General features: G+C 36.7%; 2 protein-coding genes across 2 annotated transcripts; both read right to left on the bottom strand.

Moving 5' to 3' along the window:
* Nucleotides 1-6770: 6770 nt before the first annotated feature.
* LOC308546651 (olfactory receptor 4N2) lies at nt 6771-7694 on the bottom strand (the record flags this gene model as incomplete). Its single annotated transcript, XM_081115824.1, has 1 exon — nt 6771-7694. The coding sequence occupies one exon, from the start codon at nt 7692-7694 to the stop codon at nt 6771-6773; it is 924 nt and encodes a 307-aa protein (XP_080971950.1).
* Nucleotides 7695-19405: 11711 nt separating this feature from the next.
* Nucleotides 19406-20332, bottom strand: LOC308546639 (olfactory receptor 4N4C-like; the record flags this gene model as incomplete). The annotated part of the gene is made up of 1 exon (XM_081115795.1): nt 19406-20332. The coding sequence occupies one exon, from the start codon at nt 20330-20332 to the stop codon at nt 19406-19408; it is 927 nt and encodes a 308-aa protein (XP_080971921.1).
* Nucleotides 20333-22568: the final 2236 nt, after the last annotated feature.

Here is a 22568-nt window from a genome sequence, read left to right as displayed (position 1 = left end):
AAAAATGCAAGTATGTTGAACCCACTGTTGTTGAGCACTGGATTTAACTAACAGTTTAACATGATTTCAAAAGACCCACTTAGTATCCTAGGAGGGTGATAAATGATTTTTCATTTAAGGGAATGCCCAATTTTCTCAGCTACAAGAAAATCCAGTTTCATTCTCATTTCCCTTGCATACTTTCAAATTGTTTTGTCAGTATTGATAAGTACTATTTTAGTTATTAATATATAAATGATAAATTAATTTCTTAATTCTATAAAACTGCTGATGACCAAATGATGTACCTGTAACATATGAGAGTTATTTTCAGCCTTGTTACTTTATAATCTCATAGAAACCTTTAGAAAAGAGAGAAATCCCTTTCATTTCTCCTCATGCTACTCAAACATATTTATTTTTATTGACTAGAAAAAATAAAGATTTTAGGACTGTTTAGGAAATACACAAGATGAGTGTTGGGTATCTTGTAGTATCAGAATATAAGATGCTCAAAACAAAACAAAGCAAACCAAAAACGCATTTTGATGGTGGTATGTCAAAGTGACACCAGAGCCAACTGAAAGAGAAAAAAAAGATACTTTATGGATTCATTTTTCAAAATTGACTTTTCAATTTACAGCACATTTCAAGTTCTGCAAATATGTCCTATGACATTTTTCATCTAAGGGACCTCCTGTTTTCCATTTGGAAAAATATATGGCTTCACCCTCATTTACTTGCACATATGCAGATTGTTCTGTCAATATTGATAAATATTTTAAAAAATTTGTCAGAGAACAGTATTCCAGAAATCTTAAAACTGAACTGTGGCAAAATGTTAAGAGAGTTAAAGTATTCTTGACTTGTTGTGTGGCCTTAATCATTCCTCCATAGCCTCTCTAAGGCTCGGCTACTTTGTTTGTATGAATTAAATCAGATGGTCTATATAAGGCAGTAAAAATATTTTCTGGGTAACATTCAAGAGCTCTCTAGGTTTCACAATGCAAATTTAATAATACTGTTCCAAAATAATCAACTTGTTTTATTTTATTAATAGTAGTAGTAATAATAATAACAGTAAAAATATTCTAACAGTTTCAATTCAGGGATTAGAAACAGATATGTGCTTCCAAAACCGTTTTGTCTCTTTAAAGTTAAATTAGTTCTTTTCATATGAAAATTATATGAGTATCTGTTAAGTTCATTGAAAATTCTCAGCCTTACATATTTAAATATTTCTTCTATTTTCCTGACTTAATAATGTAATTATTAATGAGAACATGGAAACTATTACTATGCCTAATTTACATATATATAATCAATATATTATGTATTCATTGTCAGTGAATAAACCGTTGTCATGTTTTTCCTCCTTTCATTTCCAGAAGGGCATCTTTAATACCTATTCAGTGGAATCATTCATCCTTATGTCTTCATAAGTTAATATACTTTTTTTCTTTACTACTCCTCTATTATTTTGGCTTTATACAATTATTAAATGAATTTTTTTGCTACCTGAGGAACACAAACTACAACTGCTACTCAAGATCTTTAATATTATTTCCAGCTGTTAACCTACCAGCTACTCATCAGGAATCAAAACCACCATAGCTTCAAGATTCACAAGCCCACTGCAATCACCATGGTCCTTAGTAAGCGCCAGGAGTGTGGAGTATGGATATATATTTTCTCTAGTCTTGGCATAAAAGCCACTTGAAGACAGCAACATTTAGGAGATCAGGGATTATACACTACAGTCTATTTGCAGTGGGAGTTATTAAAATGTTTAACTACTTTTCCCAGAGTTGCAAAAAGAACCGTGAGATGTGTCTTTGCTATTTAAAGTGAAGATACACATTCATGTTGAAACAGTGTTGATTACAGAAAGAGCACAACTGGCACTGGCCTAGGAGAAGGAGAGCTTTGAGAAATCATTTAAGAAGCATTTAAGGAGCACTGGCCTGTGTGTCACAGTGGTTAGAGCATCGGCCTGTATACTGAAGGGTCGTGGGTTCAATTCCTGGTCAAGGGCATGTAACTGGATTGCAGATTCCATCCCAGGTCCTGGTCAGGATGTATGTGGGAGGCAACCAATCTATTTAAGCAGGAAAAAATTGCTCCTTTGAATATGGAAATAACAAACAACAAAAAAAGAAGCATTTAAGAAGCAAAAAAATTGCTCCTTTGAGTATGGAAATATTGCCATTCTGCCCCAGTGTTCTGTGTCCCAAAGATACCCTTTTAGGCAAAGGTGCTTTGGCACCAGCAAACTCTTGCTTACTCAAAGAATCATGTACAGGAAGAGTCAAGCATTAAACTTTCTCACAGGACATTAAAAATTAGTACAGGCTAATAGATATGATAGCTGCTGCCACAGGTAGGTGAAATCCGGGCAATGGCACGTTGGAAAGCCCGAAGTAATTGGAAGAAGTAAAGACAGTTACTATGCAATTACCCTAGAGGGATGGTGTAAGAATTAAATTATACAAATAAATGTAAAGCATTGGGCCTCAATGCCTGGGACAGAGAAACTGATGAATAAAATATGGCAGAATAGCAGAGGTAATTATAGTTATGACCATTATTTTTTAAAGTGCCCCTGACACATAATCCAGGAAGATATTAGATATGGATTCTCAACCTAAAACAGTAACTTATTTGAAGCCCAATCATTTATCTGTGGCTTGCTCTCCAAAATCAACTTTCTTCCCAAATAGCTCAGTGACTCGAACTCCTCACAAGTGCCACACCTACTCTACGCTCCCCACGGGACTGGCAGTGGGGCCCAAGAAAATCCTTCCCCGTTGATTGCTTTCCTTTATGGCTCTGGAATAATAAAACAAGCGACTTTGTTTTTAAGATTTTTAAAAATTCTCATGTGTTAAAGAGAAAGAAAGGACATGAGTTTTAAAAAGGCAGCAACACACACAAAGATTTGATAAACCTAAAATTCTAAAGTATTTGCCCTGATTTAAAACAAAAGGTAAATGTAGATAATTATTACCAGAATTATCATGGAAAAGACAAGAGAACTGACAGAAAAATAATAGAAATAAAAGATTATTTAGAAAGAAAGAGCATGAAGGAGTTTGGGGGCATTATGAAACCGTTCTGTAGTTGGTTGTGGTGGTGGTTACATGAATTCACACATGTGTTAAAATTCATAAAACTGCATACTGAAAGAAACCAAAATCAATTTTACTTTAAGATGACTTATAAAGTAGAATTTTAAAAAGCAAAATCAAGTAATTCAGTACAGTGATTAGTTACAAAATAAGCAAATAAAGCAAATACCTTCTTTATAAATCGATTACTGGTTAAAGTATAAAATAAAAACACAGCCTATTCAGATGAACACTAAGATACAATAAGAATAATATGAATCAGAAGTGTGTTGTACCTATGTGACAACAAGCTATACTACTCTACAAAAGGAAAAAAAGACTGGAATAAGTTGAAATACACACTGTGTTATTGGATGAAAAAACTCAATATCATTCAACACATAAATTCCAATAAACTTTATGTAAATTTTTGACTTAACAAAATAATTTTCAAAATATTTCTAGAAGCAAACCAGATAAGAGTGTTATAGGATAGTAAGAGGCTAGGAAAGTTTCAGGGCAGGAGGAATGGGGAAGCTGAGGCAGGAAAATTAAACAAAGCCAAAAAGCTTTGCAGGCTGCTTGTAGCAGGGCCTTATCTTGAGAACAAAGGGTTACAAGCTTTCCTCACAAAAGAAGGCAGGAGAGGAGGAATCTTAATTCAAACTAATCAGAGAAGCTACTTAGTGCTAATCATCCAGAAGCTGTTAAAACAGCAGGTGGAAGGGGAAGAGAAGGGTGCCCATTGTTTAGACAGTTAAGTCCGTGGTCTTGTGTTTGTCAAGATAAAGTTACTAGGTATTTCTCATAAATTGTGGGAAAGCCATAACAAAGAGTCAACTTGTACCAGGATATCTGGCAGAGGAATTTTTAAAAACTTACAGACAAATGGCAGAAACCCCCCATCCCACTTGCTCTTCAGATTAGCTGAGAGCCCGTCTGTGCTTAATAAGCCAGATGCATACATTTGCTTGCCTTGTTTCATTGATAACTGTGTATGCTTTATTTTTTTTTTAATTCATTTGCTTTAATTTTTTTAATAAACTCATTTCATCACAATGCAGTCAAGGTTTCTCATATAAAATCATTTATGTGAGAAGATAAGAACCAAGGTTAGAAACAGCCCTCTCCCAATTGACTCGGGGGCTGTCCGATAACACCTCTCTGGTGTCTGTGAAAGGTGCCTGTCACAAGAGTAGTCAAGAATTAGACATAATATTTCTAATATGCAAAAGTATTATAAAACCACAATATTTAACATGTAAGAAGCATGTGACACAACAAAGAAATTAATGTAAGAGACTCGAGAATATAGATGCAAGAATATATAAGAATTTACAATATTATAATGTTTACAGTATTATAACCTTAATTGGAAAAAGACTTTTCAGATAAAATTAAGGTTGCTAATCAACTAACCTTAGAATAGGGAGATCATCCAGCATTATCCTGTGGGCTCAGCATAATCACAAAAGTCCTTAAAAGTGAAAGAGGGCCTAGCCTGTGTGGCTCAGCTGTTAAGCATCGACCTATTGATAGGGGCACTTACAATTTTCAGAGATTGAGCACTTGAATTAATCTGAAATATAATTATTTTACTTATAAGTTATAGAACACATATACTCATGTGAACAGGGGTCTAAGTTTCCTTTTCCTTAAGTTTCTTTCTTCTAGGCCTTAGCGCCCATACACTCCCCTTGATCCCAGATGAAGAAATTAAGGAGGCGAGCAGCTGTGGACAATGTGTCATTGAACAGGCATGGTCAGGCCCGCCCAGCCGGAGTCAAGATATGGTCTTAACGAGACATCGCCAGATGATCAAAAACAAAGGATGACATCTGCGGACCCCCGGGACTACATGTAGCTGCATTCCGTTGCCAGCCTCAGTTTACCCCATTTCCCTATAAAACCCCATCCCTCAGGCCACTACTTAAGACAGGTTTTGGATGCTCCTATGCTCCCTGTCTTCTTGGTTGGCCGGCTCAGTAAACACCTTTCATGATTCAACCCTGCCTCCGTTGAATTGGACACAGCGACAGGCAGCCTTAACCCCCCGGGTTTCCTGGTAACACTATGATCCAGGAGATGGAGGTTCGATTCCTGGTCAAAGCACATGCCCGGGTTTCGGGCTCATCCCCAGAAGGGGGCGTGCAGGAGGCAGCCGACCAGTGACTCTCTCATCATTGATGTTTCTCTCTCTCTCTCTCCCTCTCCCTTCTTCTCTCTGAAATCAGTAAAGACATATTTTTTTTTTTTTAAAAAGTAAAAGAGGGATTTTGTAGACATCAATGAAGTAATTCTAAAATTTATATGAAGACAAAAATCCTGGAATAGCCAACACAGTGCTAGAAAAGAACAAAGTGGCAGGACTCACACTAGCCATTTTAAGACGTATTCTGAAGATCCTTTAATCGAGACAGCACAGTACTGTATTAATGAAAGAACAGATTCATAGATCAGTGGAACACAACACGGAGCCTAAAAATAGATCCACACAAGTAAAGTCAATGATCTTTGACGAAGGAGCTAAAGCTGAATTGTGAAGAAAGGATAGAGTTTGCAACAGATGGCTCATAGATCTAAATGTAAAATGTAAAACCACAAAACTTCTAAAAAATGTAAGAGAAAATTAAGAAATGTTGGGTTTGGCAATGAGTTCTCAGGTACAACACCAAAAACATGATCCATGAAAGAAAAAATTGGTAAGTATGACTTTATTAAATTAAAAAAAATAAAACTACTGTTCTGTGAAAAGCAGTTAACAGAACAAAAAGACAAGCCACATACTAGGATAAAAAGTCTGCAAAACACTTATTCAATAAAGAATTTCAAGATATACAAAGAAACTCTTTTTTTAAATTTATCTTTATTGTTGAAAGTATTACAGATGTCCCCCTTTTCCCCACCAATTGACCCCTTCCACCCTGCTCAGCCCAACCCCCAGGCCTTCACCACACTATTGTCTGTGTCTGTGGGTTACGCATATATGCATATAAATTGTTTGGTTAATCTCCCCACCCTCTCCCTCCTTCCCTCTGAGATTCCACAGTCTGTTCCATGCTTCCATGTCTCTGGATCTATTTTGTTCTTCAGTTTATTTTGTTCATTAGATTCCACAGATAAATCGGATAATGTGCTACTTGATACACTACCAGTATCGCTAACTTTAATTGTTTTCACATTCACTTATTATATCCCAGTCAATTTGAACTTTGTTGTGTTTCTCAAATTTACCTAATTCACTGCTATCTTCAGATTGTTGCACTACTTGTTTCCTCTGCCTAGAATGCTCTGCCTGCTAATGTTTGCACAGTGAGCTTTTTCAGATATCAGCAAAAATATTACCTCCTCAAGAAGACCTATCTTGATAACTGAAAGTAAACTGATTACCCCTTCCCACCCCACACTATCTATCATTTTGCTTTTTTAAAAAAAATTTCAGAATCATATCTCTTCCTGAAACCATGCTACTTATTTGCTATCTTAATGGCTGTCTATTTTCACCAGATGCAACTTCAGGAGAGCAGTGACTTTACCTGTCACATTATTAAATCTCTCCCAGTGCCTAGAATAGTCCTGACAATGGGAGATGCTCAGTTAATGCAGTGTTTTGGGAATGTATAAATTAATTTCAGATGAAATTCTCCAGTCTTGATGTTCATATTTTTCCCCTCCACCCTTTTATCAGGCTAGGTGCTTATTAAGCAACCTCCTCATGGAAGCTTTTATTTCCTGGTTTCGAAGAGTATAAATCACAGGATTCAACAAAGGAAATATCACAGTGTGGAAGAGAGAAACCACCTTGTCCACTGGCAAGGCCCTAAAGGGGCGAGTGTAGATGAAGATGGCAGGTCCAAACATGATAATTATAATAATGAGATGAGTAGTACATGTGGACAGGGCCTTGTTCTTCCCCTCAGAGGATGACCGTTGCACACGACAGATGATGACTGCGTAGGAGACCAGAAGCCCCAGGAAGCACAGGAGCGTGAGCAGGCCACTGTTGAAGACCATCAGGAGCTCCACCACGAAGGTGTCCGTGCAGGCCAGCTTGATGACCTGCGGCACATCACAGAAGAAGTTGTCCAGCTGGTTGGGGCCACAGAAGGGCAAGCGGAGGATGAGGGCCACCTGGATGATGGAGTGGACAAAGCCTCCAAGCCACAGGGCCAGCAGCAAGGCATAGCAGGCTCTGGGGCTCATGAGAGCTGAATAGTGTAAAGGACGGCAGATGGCCATGTAGCGGTCAAAGGCCATCACCACAAGGAGCAACCCCTCCCCTCCTCCGAGGAAGTGCAAGAAAAAGAGCTGAGCGATGCAGTTCCTGTAGGAGATGACCTTCTGCTCAGAGAGGAAGTCCACCAGCATCCTGGGAGCCACGATGAAGGAGTAGGATGCATCCAGGAAGGCCAAGTTGCCCAGGAAGAAGTAGAGGGGGGCTGTGAGGCCAGGGTCTGACCTGATGGTGAGAATGATGAGGAAATTCCCCGGGAGGATGATGATGTAGAAAATTAAAACTAGCACGAAGACCAGGAGCTGAATATTCCGAGACTGGGTGAGACCAAGGAGAATGAACTCTTTCACCACTGTGCTGTTCTCACTCGCCATCTCCTCTGCCTGCAGTATATCAAGAAGCAGAATTTATTATGATGATTTTTTTCCATCTAGATCCTAGTTTTTCTCAAGTAAAATATTTTACACAGTCATCATTTCAACTAAAAACAACGTCTCAACCCTCTCCAATATCCTGGGTAAACTCTGAACCTCTCTTTTTTCCAGATTTAAAGCAAGCAAAAAAATAAACAAAAATGCTGTTCTCAAAGCCATACTCTGATTCCCGTTCAACCATGTGCTTCTATATAACTTCCCTCCACTTTAAGAGTCTGGCATTCTAAACCTCAGGATTCCTATTTTTTTTGAGTCATATGAGAAGCTTCTGAATGATATACAACATAGCTCCAATTTTCAAGATCATTGCTCTTTTGTGGTTGTCCTGTGCTTGAGGCTTACCTAGTTTCTTTAAATTATACCCCCTTTCTTCTCATTCACTGACCAAAAATTTTTACTAAATATTTCCTCTCTTCAGTTACTTTGAATTCCAGTTTCTGCCAGCTAACTCTCTGCTTTGCTCTGTTATCTTATTAATTCTCTTATTGCCCTGTTCTGGTCTGGTGTCGTTGTATTACCCGGACTCCAAACTGGTCATTAGGATCCCAACTACTTTACTTTTCACCTAACTTAGAGGTAGTAGCCTCGCCGTATCTCTGGTTAAGTACCACCGTGTCGTCAGTCCATGACTTGTTCATGCAGCTTAATGGACACTATCTGAATCTCAATTACTTATCTGTACTCCCAATCTCCTTCTTTCTCTGATCCAATTATGACATCCAAGGGAGAGCTTTTCGACAAACAATATACTATAATACAACATTTGCCAGTATAAATTTTTTAAATTAATTATCTCAACTGAAAAATCATAGAATAGAAGAGGAAGTAACAGTACAGATCTTATGGCCTAATCCATTCCTTTCAAAGAAAAGAAAACTAAGATGACTGTGGTTACATTACTTAAGTTTAGAATAAGATTTTTTTCATTACGATTGACAAGTAGTAGAAGAATGCAGGTGTGTACTATTTAGTTTAAACACATAAATTATTTACACAGCTTTAATAATTATTTTTGTGTACTTGAGTAACTAAAAATAATATTTCTAGTCTAAAATCACTCCTTTACAGAGCTTAGAATTAGAAGTTGAACATTGTCTTAAAAATAGAACACTAGTTATTGTGGGGAAAATTCACATTTAAGGCTCAGTCTGTTTATTAGTGGGAGCTATTTCCAGAAGGGGCACATGATGATCCATTGATGGGTGGAAATAAATAATATTTTATAAATATTTATTACATATATATAATTAATCACAAAAATGCATATTACTGCATTTAATTTTATTCTTTTGCTTTTAATATTTATAATATATATTAGTATAATGGTATATATTTAATTTATAAATAAATGTGCATATATTTTGGGTACATACTCAAAATGTATTTTGTTATGGGTATGAATGTTCTTCAAGTTTGAAAACTGATGATCTATAGAAAAATACAAAGTAATATATACCAATGTTCCCCATGCTATTTAACTAAATAGCGCAGTTGTTTTAAGTAAGTTCTGTGGAACATGGGGTGCAAAGAGGTGGGAAATCTTTGACAAAAGATGTTAGTAAGTCAGTACTTAGAAAAGAAAGACAGGAAGAGAGAAGGGTGAGAGAAAGAAAGAAGGGGAAATACATAAAAAAGAAAAGAACAGTAAGTCTGTACAGTGCATTGTTAAAGATACATCTTTTAGGAAACATTAGAAGCATCTACTTTAAGTATCCCTGGCACTGAATAGAGCAGTTAATATATGTTTCCATGTGCTACTATTAGCAGTAAGGGGAATTTATAAAAGTTATACCTCAACATATCAGCAGATATAAATACAAACACCACACACATAAAAGAGAGAGGGGGTGAGGGGAGCCCTACACAAAATTTTAATAGAAATAAAATATTTTGTGGGTTCTCCAATTAGCTTCTCTGCTCACTTCTTTTCTCCATTGAGGCATCCATTTATCTCAAAATTCATTCCATCATCTGCCTGTAAAAATACACTCCGGAATGTAAGTCAAGAACCCTCTTCTTGTGAATTCTACAAGCTCGCTCAGAGTGGGTTATTTCACGACGTGTTTGTGTTTAACCATAACCCTAAGACACCAGAGGGCTTCTGACGGCCTCGTGACTGACAGTCGTAGGCTCTCCGCTCTCCCCTGTCTCCCTCCGGTTGCTTTCGCTCTTATCCAGCCCCTGGGATTCCACGCGACCTGACACGCTTGGTCCCTTGTCCTTCCATCTCCGCTGCCCCTCTATGTGCCTTCTATACCTGTGAATCTGAAGTGGTGGTTGGCGTCGAGAGCATTTCTCTACGTAAAATAAAGTGTTTCTGAAAAAAACTGACAAATTACAGCCCTCTTCAGCATAAAATATACGATTTTTACCAAATCAGTGAAAAAAGTGTTGTCAGAAGAGACTGAAACAGAAATCAAAATCCTCGCCACTACATCCTTCATCTTCCTTGCCATTTAAGCTAATTCAGAGATTCATCGGGCTCTGGCAATAACGACACAGGAGAGGAATAGAAAAGCCGAGGGAGGTGGATTTCTCCTGCGTGGGCTGGGGACACAAACACCTGCAGCCCACGCTGTGCGTGCCTGGGGCCCAGACAGTGGGCAGACCGGCTCCTGGACCCAGGTGTTCGGGAGAGACCCCAGGGGTGTATTTCCCCATTTCTTTGAAACATTTCCTCATGCTCCCTTCCTTATTTTCCTTCATTTCTCATTCTCTTCCCTTCCATTCATCAATAAGCCTGGATTTTACTAATTTATTTTTCTGTCTGATTGGTTATATTTCTCCTTAATTTATTGTCTCTCACATGCCCCTAGTTTTCTTTCTCTATTTGCTTTGCTTTCTTTAAATCTAGCTCTATCGTCTTCTCTCCCCTCTCCCCGTCATTTATTCATGTTCTTCCACCCTGAAAGTTTTCACTCTTCCACTTGTCCTCATGGTCATTGCTACTCCATTATATCCCATACCTGTCTCACCATCATATCTAAAAGCAGAAACAAAAAAACCCAACTTTATTGTTGTTTGCTTTCAAGCAAGAAGGAGCAACGTATGTGCTTCCCACCAAATTCTATTCTAAAAATTTCATCGGAAAAATAAAAATGCATAATTCACTCTTCCATACAAACCATTTTCTCTAGAATGGTATCCTTCTTGCAATTTACCAAATATAAACCGCTCATCAGTTCTCATTTCCTCATATACTTTTTTTGCATATAAGTGAACCTCATAAAGTGAGACAATTTTCCTCTTTTGGACTTTACTACAGTATTTAGAGCCTAGCTTATTTGTTTTTTTCCTGGTAGCATCTTTATTGAGTATAATTCACATATTATACCAGTCACACATTTTAAGTACAACTCAATAGTCTAGCATTTTCACAGGAAAAGTAAATCTCAGTATCATTCTAATGAGATGAATATATGTAACCACTTTTCCAAAAATTTGAGTGTGATGTCTATCAGCATGTTGAGTGAAGCTTGTAAATTATTAAGTGTAAATTAACAAATTTTATATATACTTTAAAATAGTGGATCAGGATAACATGATCAAATATTTAACTGACACTGATGCTGATGATGGATATATTAAGCACTAAGTAAATATATAGGTCTTCAGCTAGGACATTCCCTCATCAATAAAGTGGGATGGTTAAATTACCTCTGAGCTCCCTTCAACTGCCAGCTTTTTGAGCAATGTTAGAAATATCCTTGGTCTGGCATCATTTTATATGATTCTAATGCCTTGGCTCAGCAAGTCATTAACTGTATGACCCTAGGAAAGTTGCCTAGCTTTCAGAAGTCTGAGTTTTCATCTATCAAATAAATAATAAGTGGACTCTTTCTTTTGAAAGGGGAGATAGATGAAAATGAGGTGATGGTGGTAATAATAAGTAATTCACACAAGGATGTTTAAACCAAAACCAAACCTGAAAATATTTAGATGTTAAGAGGTAGCTCTATTAGACATGAGTACACATGTCTCCAAAGAAGACATACAGATGACCAACAGAAATAAGAAAAGATGCTCAACATCGCTAATCATCAAGGAAATGCAAATCAAAACCATAATGAGGTTCCGCCTCACACCTGTCAGAATGGCTGTCATCAATCAATAAACAAGTGGTGATGGGAATGTGGAGAAAAGAGAACCCTTGTGCACTATTAATGGAATTGTAAATTGGTGCAGCCACTGTGAAGAACAGTATGGAGGTTCCTCAAAATATGAAAAATAGAACTACCATGATTCTACTTCTGGGTACTTAACTAAAGATACTTAAAACACTAATAAGAAAAGATACATGCATCCCTATGTGCATTGCAGCATTTATTGACAGTAGCCAATGTGTGGAAGCCACCTAAGTGTCCACTGATAGACAAATGGAATAAGAAGTGGTAAATATAAACAACGGTGTACACTTAGCTATAAAAAACAACAACAATGAAATCCTGCCTTTTGTAAAAACATGGATGGACCTAGAGGGTATTATGCTAAATGAAATAAGTCAAATATAGAAAGACATATTCCACATGACTTCACTTACATGTTGAGGCTAAAAAAAACACAAAATAAGTGAACAAAGCAGAAACAAACTAATAAATAGAGAGAACAGACTGATCATCACCAGGTGAGAGGGAGTTTGGGGGAACTGGGTGAAAAAGGTGAAAGGGATTAAGAAGTACAACTTGCCAGTTAGAAAAATAGTCACAGGGATGTACAATTACAGCGTAGAGAACAGAGTCAATAGTATTATAATCATTATGTCTGGTGTCAGATGTGTACTAGACTTACCAGGTGATCACTTTGTAAGCAATATAAATGCCTAATCACTATGTTGTACACATGTAACTAATATAAAATTGTATGTCAACTGTTATTGAAAAATAAATTTTAAAAATAAGTAAATTTAAAAAAATAAGTATATAGATAAATAAATAAGAGGCAGCTCTATTGAATGGATGCATTTGCCACTAGATCTTTTGTCAACATCTTTAGGGTAAATCCTTGGTAATGGTAAATCTGAGCAATTAATGGAGAGAAGAAATTGTGGAAGTGCATTAAAGCCTTGATGTAAAATTGCCAGTGCAGTCAGTTGTTTATATATAAAGCCTTTCTCAGTTTTGAAAATTCCTCTCTAACTGCCAGAGCCCTATGTTGACCAATAATAGAACCATAACCAGCAGAAGAAATGCAAGCATAGTGAGTATGAAAATTCAGAGATCTGGGCTAATCTGCAAAACTATAAAATCTGTTAAATTTTCCTCTGGAGCTTTTAGCCTTGTCTGCACCTTCCTCCATTTCATTTGTACTTTACAAGGAAAATAAAACATATCAGTATTTGTATGCTTCTTGGTTTAACACCAGACATCAACTATCTGAAGGCTACTGATAATTTTACTTAATTATAGTAATAGAATGAAAGTTTATGTCCACCATTAAAGTAATTCTAAGCATCAATAGCAGATGGAGATCTACTGGGGGAGAGATGAGAATGCTACCCTACTAAATTTAGATCTTAGCCTCTGGATATACCTCCTGAAACTCTGACCTCTATTCCATTGCATCCCAAAGCAGCCAACAAATCAGTAGAAAAGTCACAATATTTTTCTATTGTCTTCTCCTTCTTGGTTCTTGTAAATATGAATATCCCTGGAAATTCGAGTCTCCAGAGATTTTATATAACTCTCACAAAGTAGTCATCCTCCTATCCTGATGAAACATTAACTGACCATTCTTATCATTGCTCATAGTATTTATTCTCACATAGGGGAACTTAGATTTTGAAATGTCCTTTACCTCTTTATGATGCAGTGGAGAAAGTGCTTTGGAGATCTGAGACTCTCACTACCATATTGAATATTTCCAAAGGGAGTTATTAGAATGCAACTAAATTAGGCAAGGGAATATACCAGGACATTGTATAGGATGAATATTTTAAAATGTGTCACATACTGCCAACTGGGTTAATTCTGAATTCTAACACCAAAATCCTATCAGTGAATGAGATAATAGAACACTATTTGGAAGCATATTTATTTGGTCTAAAGTAAATAGAAGGTTCCACATGAGTGAGATGTAGAATCTAAAGAACAAAATAAACTGATGAACAAAATAGATTCAGTGACATAGAAGCATGGAACAGAGGGAAGGGGGGAGGGAGATGAGAAAAGATTAACCAAACAATTTATATGCATATATGCATAACCCTCGGACACAGACAATGGTATGGGGAAGGCCTGGGGGTGGGATGGATGTGGGGTGGAGGAGTCAATGGGGGAAAAAAGGGGACATTTGTAATTCTTTCCACAATAAAGATAAATTAAAAATAAATAGAAGGTTAAGAAAAAGTTGATTTATATCTTATAATAAAATTCAAAATGAGAAAAAAATGTAGCTGAATGATGAGAGATTTTTATATACAAGGTGTCCCCAAAAAATGTATACACACTTTAACAGCTGATAGCTGAATTGATATTTCTTTCTTTTCAGATTTAATCCATTGGAATATATAATTATTCAAAGTGTGTATACATTTTTTTGGGACGCCCTGTATATATAAAGCAAGCAGGGCCAGAAAGAGGGTGAGGCAAGTGAGGTACTTTCCTCAGGCACAAAGTTTGCCGGAGTATCAGAAACCTTAATAATAAAAATAAATAATATTTTAATGTAATATTTAAAAATAAAAGTTAATGTAAAAAGTATAAATAGAATATCAAATTATTTAAATGAAGACATCAACATGACCAGATTTTTCCTTTTGCCTTGGCTTCTAATATGGCTCAGGATGGCACTATTACTGATCCTGCCTTAATTTAAAATTTTATATTTATTTTGTTCATCATAGATTTTTAAAAATTATTAAAATTTTTTTTTTAAATATATCTTTATTGATTTCAGAGAGAGGAAAGGAGAGGGAGAGAGAGATAGAAACATCAATGATGAGTCATTGATCGGCTGCCTCCTGCACGCCCTCGAATGAGGATCGAGCCCACAACCCGGGCATGTGCCCTGCCCGGGAATCGAACCCCCATCATCTGCATCCTAGGTTGACGCTCAACCGCCCAGCAGGGCTAAACATTATTTTTAATTTTTAAAATGTTTATTAAAATACCATTTAAACACTATTATTACCTTTTTCAGTCAGCCCCTTAAATTTTGTGCTCAATGGGAGTGCCTTACTCAGCTTTCTAGCTTCACCATCGTTCTGGCTCTAAAAGCAAGCAATGCGGCCCAGTGAGTGATGAGTATGTAGGATTCAACAGAGTGCTGGTGATTTAGACACAAGCAGAGAGAATGTAAATAATGCTCATGAAGATTTTCCAGGAATAATTCTTCTTAGAGAAAATGGAACATTAAAAATACTCAGTTATTCAAAAGAAGGAAGAGAAATGCAAAGGAACAAAGGAGAGATGGGGCAAACAGAAAATAAACGTCAGTGGTGGACATAAACTCAAATATGGACAATTACGTATTTTGCAAAAATACAAATTTTTATCTTCTTTTAAGTCCTTAGTGCTATTATTGTCATGTATTTAACTTCTACATGTTATAAACCCTATAGTACTTTATTATTTCTAATTTAAGAAGTTAATTATCTTCAGAAATAAATAAGAAAAGATAAAAATAGAAAGTTTTCCATATTTACACACTTATTTACTACTTCCATATCTTTTCATTTCTGCCTTTATTGTTGAAGGTTTTACAGATGTCCCCTTTCTCCCCCCATTAACCCCCTTCTCACCCCTCCCCCCCCAGGCCTTCACCCCACAATTTTCTGTGTCCATGGGTTGTGCATATATACACATAAATTCTTTGGTTAATCTCCCCTCCCACCCCCAACTTTTCCCTCTGATATCTCTCAGTCTGTTGCGTGCTTTCAAGTCTCTGGCTCTATTTTGTTTGTCAGTTTATTTTGTTCATCATATTCCACATATAAATGAGATCATATGATATTTGTCTTTCTCTTTAGCTTATGAATAGCAGCGTTATTTACAACAGCTAAGATCTGGAAACAGCCCAAGTGCCCATCAGGAGATGAGTGGATAAAAAAGCTGTGGTACATATTTGTACAATGGAACACTATGCAGCTGTAAAAAAGAAGGATCTCGCACCCTTTGAGACAGCATGGAGGAACCTGGAGAGTATTATGTTAAGCATGACTTTTGTGTAAGTCTACTGGCAACAAATTTTCTCTCAGCTTTTATGAATATTAAACCTGTTGCATTTTTTTTAAGTTTATTTTCAGTGGATGCAGAATTTTAGTTTCACAGTTTGGTGTGTGATTTTTTTTTCCTTGAAAAATGCAATTTCACCTAACATGGTTTCCATTGTTTCTGATTTTTAAAAAGAAAAATCAACAACCATTCTTATTGTCATTACTCTGACAATAAGAGTTTTTTTTTTCCTTAATCAGTCAGTACCTGTTACACCATGGCCTTATTTGTATTTATACTGCTTGGATTATCGTGAGTTTCCTGGATATCTGGGTCAATGTTTTTATGAAATTTGGGAAATTCTTGGCAGGTATATCTATATTTTCTTTGTCCCATTCTCTCTTCTTATTTATTTGATATTGCCCCAAAGTATATTAACACTATTCATGTTTTTTAATCTTTTCCCTCTGCCCTTTACTTTGGGTTATTTCTAAAAACCTATCTTCACAATCATTTGTCATTTTATCTGCAGTGTCCGAAATGCTGTTCAGCTAATCGAAGAAACTACTTTTGATTTCAAATATTGTTCTTTTCAATTCTAGCATATTCATTTTTATTCAAGGTTTGTGCTTCTCTACTGAAATCCTCATCTCCTTATCCCTTTATTATGTTAAATATATTTATAATAGTTTTCTAAGGGCTTAGTGTGATAATTCCATCATACAGCTCAATGGATAGTCTTTGTCTATTAACATTTTTCATTAATTATGAGATACTCTTCCCTGTTTTATTTTCTTGGCATAGCTTCTAATTTTTTAAATTATATTCTTAAAACTGTTAAAAATTTAGTGGAAGATGAATTATATTTACTTTTATTTTGCTTAGTTTTTCAGAGAGTTAAATCCCTTTCCTCTGTCCTGAAATTAAAAAGAGAATCTAATCATTTGAATTCCTTCAAACTCTAGTTGAGCTGGGGCTTGGAATCATCTTTAATTATATTGAATTTAGCTCAGATTAGCTTTACCTCCAACCTCTGCCAGCTGCCACCAAGGAACTGATACCTTGATCTTGTCAGTATTTGCAGCTGGGAGGGGTTTGAGTCACCATTTAGATAATTTTGTTTCCTGTAGGATTCAACTCTGTAGACAACAGCGTTCGAGCACTACTATAATGTCTAAGAATATGCATATTCCCTCTGGTGTTCATTTCTTGCCCACTACCCTTTTACTGAACAAATTACTGATATAGATGTCAGTGGGAGGAGGGGGGTAGAGAAATTTATAAGTGAGTTATTTGTGTTTGAAACTTTTTTAGATTCTAATCTGTCTAAATCTCATGTGTCATTAAAAGTTCAGCTTGTTTTTTCTCACTCCTACGAAATATCTCAATCTATGGCAGGATCACTTTTCCATCTGCCAATATCCAGACTAGATATTTGCCCACAGGTATGGAAGCTGCCATAGATCTCTGCTCATCTCTGTAGGCCTTGTCTCTCTCTGAAGCTCCGAACAATAAGGCTTCTTTGCTTCATCCACTCTGATAGCCTCAGAGAAAAGAGTAATTTTTATTTTGTACTTTTCTTATTGTTGATAACACATGAGCAACATTCTTCTACGAACTTACCAGAATCAGTGATCTTTATTCTGAGAATAAAATTATTGGTTGGTTTTGAGAATAAAATTATTTTTATGTTTATAAGCCTTTGCATGTTTTCCTTTGTTAATTGGTTATTAGTGTTTTTTTTTAAAAGTCATTATGTTAATCTCAAGCTAACAATCTGAGATAGTAGTGGGTTAATGGTATTTTTTTTTTTAAACATATCTTTATTGATTTCAGAGAGAGGAAAGGAGGGGGAGAGAGAGATAGAAACATCAACGATGAGAGAGCCATTGATCGGCTGCCTCCTGCATGCCCCCCACAGGGGATCAGGCCTGCAAGCCAGGCATGTGCTTTGGTTGGGAATGGAACCCCGATCTCTTGGATCCTAGGACAATGCTCAACTGCTGAGCCACGAGGTTATTAGTTTTGATTGCCCATATTTCCTTCTGAGTATGTACCTACTTCATAGTCACTTATTAAAGTTATTAATGCATTAAGTGAATTAACTTTTTATCATTTATATTTATTTCCTTAGTTAATGGCTCTTTTAATTTTTTGCATGGATACTTGCTTGTACCATTCTGAGGTAGGAACAGAACATTCAATTCAATTTCCATGCAAACCTCTATAATTGTGCAGATAATAATCCACACAGCCATATGTGGTGGGCAGATTTTCATCACTTCTTCACCTTTTACCTATACATAGAGTTTTTGACATGCCAAATATAACCATTTTTTAATTTTCTATTTTTATATTATACCTCACTGAACTTTCTCACCTATAAGATTGTAAAACTATAACCCTGTATTTTACTGCTATTTTTTGCATTATTTTGTTTTCGAAAGGTGCTATGAACATATAAACACATTCTTCTAGGACCTTTGTATCTAGGGTTCATACCAAATGTACTCATGTAAAACTTGAATTTAGAAAAAAATTAATTGGAGAGAGGTAATAATATGAAAGGCATCTCATTCTCCTGATCCCAGACCACAGCTAAGTGATGTGTTCCTTCAGTCAGGAGCTGGCCAAGTGGCTTCTTGTTTTCCCAGTCTCCTGATTATTGCAGGTATATATCATTGAGTAGCTTAGTTATTGGTAGTTATGTGGGGTTTTTTGGCAATTATGTCGGGATGCCCAGCATAGAGTATGATTTTCTACCCCTTAAAAATTTTTATATGTATACCTGATTTCCTGCATTAAACCCCATTTTATTAAAAATAACTAGTTTGATTTTATGTAATCTCCAATAGAATCTATAGTATGAATTAGCTATCAATATCATAATCAGAGTGAAATTAATTAAGAGCAAGCTTTAGCATCCAGGAAGGATTTGTAAAAACCCATTAGTAATAGTCCTGAACTCTAAAAAATTAATAAAATAATTTTGTAATATTTTCCCATAAAATTAATGATATTTGTATCTTATCCCTCTACCAAATTTGGGCAGAGGGGAGGAAAATATATATAGAGAGAAACATATATAAGTCTGCAATATAACATAATGTTTTGCAGCTTGTTGATCTCTGCCCAGAATCTGATGTTGCTCTAACCATAGAAAAAGAAGTTGTGAATGAGTGACTTTCTTGCCTAAAATCTTAAGATGAACTGTTACTGCAATTAGAATAGAATAAAACTTATCTTAGCCTAAAAGACCTTAGTGCTTTGACCCTTACAGTCAGATAAAATATAACCCCTAAATCGCTCATTATACATCACCCACCCTGGTGTTTATTTTATATGAAACATATCAAGTTTTTTCTCTTGTTATACATAACTCTCCCTTATTCCTACAATAATACCTGATAAATGGGAGAAAATCAATGAAAAATGACATTTATTAAATGAATGAATGATTTGCAGCCAACTTCCCGTGCCTTGGCTGATTATAAAATCCATTCAGCAGACCACACGCCGACTCAATAACCTCCTGAGGGCAGATTTCACTTCCTGGTTGCGAAAAGTATAAATCACAGGATTCAGCAAAGGAATGATCACTGTATGGAAAAAGGAAACCACCTTGTCCACTGGCAAGGCCCTAAAGGGGCGAGTGTAGATGAAGATGGCAGGTCCAAACATGATAATTATAATAATGAGATGAGTAGTACATGTGGACAGGGCCTTGTTCTTCCCCTCAGAGGATGACCGTTGCACACGACAGATGATGACTGCGTAGGAGACCAGAAGCCCCAGGAAGCACAGGAGCGTGAGCAGGCCACTGTTGAAGACCATCAGGAGCTCCACCACGAAGGTGTCCGTGCAGGCCAGCTTGATGACCTGCGGCACATCACAGAAGAAGTTGTCCAGCTGGTTGGGGCCACAGAAGGGCAAGCGGAGGATGAGGGCCACCTGGATGATGGAGTGGACAAAGCCTCCAAACCACAGGGCCAGCAGCAAGGCATAGCAGGCTCTGGGGCTCATGAGAGCTGAATAGTGTAAAGGACGGCAGATGGCCATGTAGCGGTCAAAAGCCATCACCACAAGGAGCAACCCCTCCCCTCCTCCGAGGAAGTGCAAGAAAAAGAGCTGAGCGATGCAGTTCCTGTAGGAGATGACCTTCTGCTCAGAGAGGAAGTCCACCAGCATCCTGGGAGCCACGATGAAGGAGTAGGATGCATCCAGGAAGGCCAAGTTGCCCAGAAAGAAGTAGAGGGGGGCTGTGAGGCCAGGGTCTGACCTGATGGTGAGAATGATGAGGAAATTCCCCGGGAGGATGATGATGTAGAAAATTAAAACTAGCACAAAGACCAGGAGCTGAATATTCCGAGACTGGGTGAGACCAAGGAGAATGAACTCTTTCACCACTGTGCTGTTTTCCACCTCCATCTCCTCTGCCTGCAGAACATCAAGGAGCAGAGAGTTTATTTCCAATTCTTCCATCTAGGTCATAGTTCTTTTCTAACTAAAACCAATGTATGCCACCCTAACTCTCCCACAACCTAAGAAACCTTTCCTTCTCTTTATTTTTCTACATTATTTAACTGCCAAACACCCTGGCCTTGAAGCCACCACTCTTTTTTTGGCTTCAGTCCTGTGCTTCTGTTTATGTTCCCTCATGTGGGAGTCAGATGCCACTGTCCTGAATAGATTATTTGCATTAGGCAAATGAAAATTTTCCTGATTGAGAAAAATGTAACCACAACTATAGAGTTCTTCAGGCTTTTTATTTAAATGGAGGTAAGGTGGAGATTGACAGCAAAGAGAAATGACAGAGCTTTTTAAGGTGACAGATTTGTTCTATACCTCAATTATAATGGTACAAATCTTTGTTTATTTGCCAAAATTTATTGAACTATTAAACTACACAGAAATTTGAGCATTTACTAAATGTAAATTATACCTTAGGAATGTTGACCTAAAAAATAAAACTGTATTTACTTGAAATATTTCATTTTTCTCTATAGAATATCAACCTATCAACTTAGTCTAAATAAAAAGAATCCTGATTATTCTGGAGAAATTAAGATCTGAGGCTGATCTGTACAGTGGTCTCCAAATTGAGAATGTGCTTATGCAACAAACATAATTTATTAGTATGAAAACAATAATAGTAAAATTTCTATACATATATCATTGTATCCCATTCTTTAAAGTTTATTTTTAGAAAGTTATACAATTATATAGAATCAATATAATTGAATATAAAATATACAAATAAAATATATACGTTGCTTATGCATGCTCAAAATGGCTTGTTATTGAGATGAAAACTTTTAAAAGCTTGAATACTCTTGAACTAGAGCAAAATATAAAACAGTATTTCACATGCTTTCAGTTACATGGCACACTTGCTTTTAAATAGTGTTGTGGAACATGGAGCGTAGAGAGGAGGGAGAAAATGGCCCACTCTAACTGTAAGGGGAGACAGAATGAAAGAGAAGAGATGAAAAGGAAGAGAAAAACAAAGTCTCAGATCAAAAAAATATTTACAATGACACTCTATTCAAAACAGAAAAATATCTGCTTTGTGTATGTCTAAACCCAAATATATTAATAACAGAGGTTTTCATGTATAGTCGAAATTAGGAATTATGAAAAAAGTACTTCACCCTGGGCAGTTTTTTGCTCAGTGGTTAGAGCATCAGCCTGCAGACTGAAGGGTCCCGTGTTCCAATCTGGCCAAAGTCACGTACCTGGGTTACAGGCTCAATCCCAGGCCCTGGTCTGGGTCCATGCAGGAGGCAACCAATCTATGTGACTCTCTAACGTTGATGTTTCCCTCTCTCTCCCTCCCTCTCCCTCTCTCTCTCTCATCTCTATCTCCCTTCCACTCCCTCTGAAAAGCAATGGGAAAAATATCCTTGGGAGAAGATTAAAAAAAGAAAAAGAAAAAAGTATTTCACACCACAAAGGCACATATATGTGAGTACAGATGTGTGAACACACGCACACACACACACACACACCCCAGCACACACATTGTTTCCTAAGCAAAACTGAAGCACAAAAATTTACAAATGGAACCATCCGAATTAGCTTTTCTGTTCCCTTCATTGTCTCTCTCACGCCCCCCCCCCCCCATTTCCTTCCTTCCTTTCTTCCTTCCTTAGGCATTCATTGGTTTCAATATTTATCATTCCTGCTGTGTATAAAACCTGCTGTTAGACAAGAAAGTCAGGAATCCCTCTCTACTTGCTCCTGAGTTGTGTGCATCTTGACCACTATTGTACTGTTAGTTTTTTCACACTCTTTCAAACACTTAGGCCGCCTTTAGGACATAGAAGACACCTTTAAGTACCTGTACGATTAAAAGTTGCAGGCTCTTCCACTGTGCTTTGTGTTTTATTTTCTATCATTCATTTCTGTTCTATTGACCCTTTAACAGTTGAGATTCATTACTATTTAACATCCTCCACTTATTTCAGTTAATATATGATATGTACATTTAAGACCAAGCATTAACATCCCCAAGACAACTGGTATTTTAACAAGGGTGTTATATATGCCCAATAAAGCAATTCTAACTATTAGGAGGAACTAGATAAAAGGTGCTGCTGTATTGTTGAATTCAGACTTCATATATTAGTCTATTTCCACTGTAATTCTGACCATTTCATTCCAA

This window comes from Miniopterus schreibersii (genome assembly GCF_964146895.1).
Source record: "Miniopterus schreibersii genome assembly, chromosome: 1".
Lineage (NCBI taxonomy): Eukaryota > Metazoa > Chordata > Mammalia > Chiroptera > Miniopteridae > Miniopterus > Miniopterus schreibersii.
The sequence above is the reverse complement of the archived record's forward strand: the minus strand, read 5'-3'. Positions and strand labels throughout refer to the sequence as shown.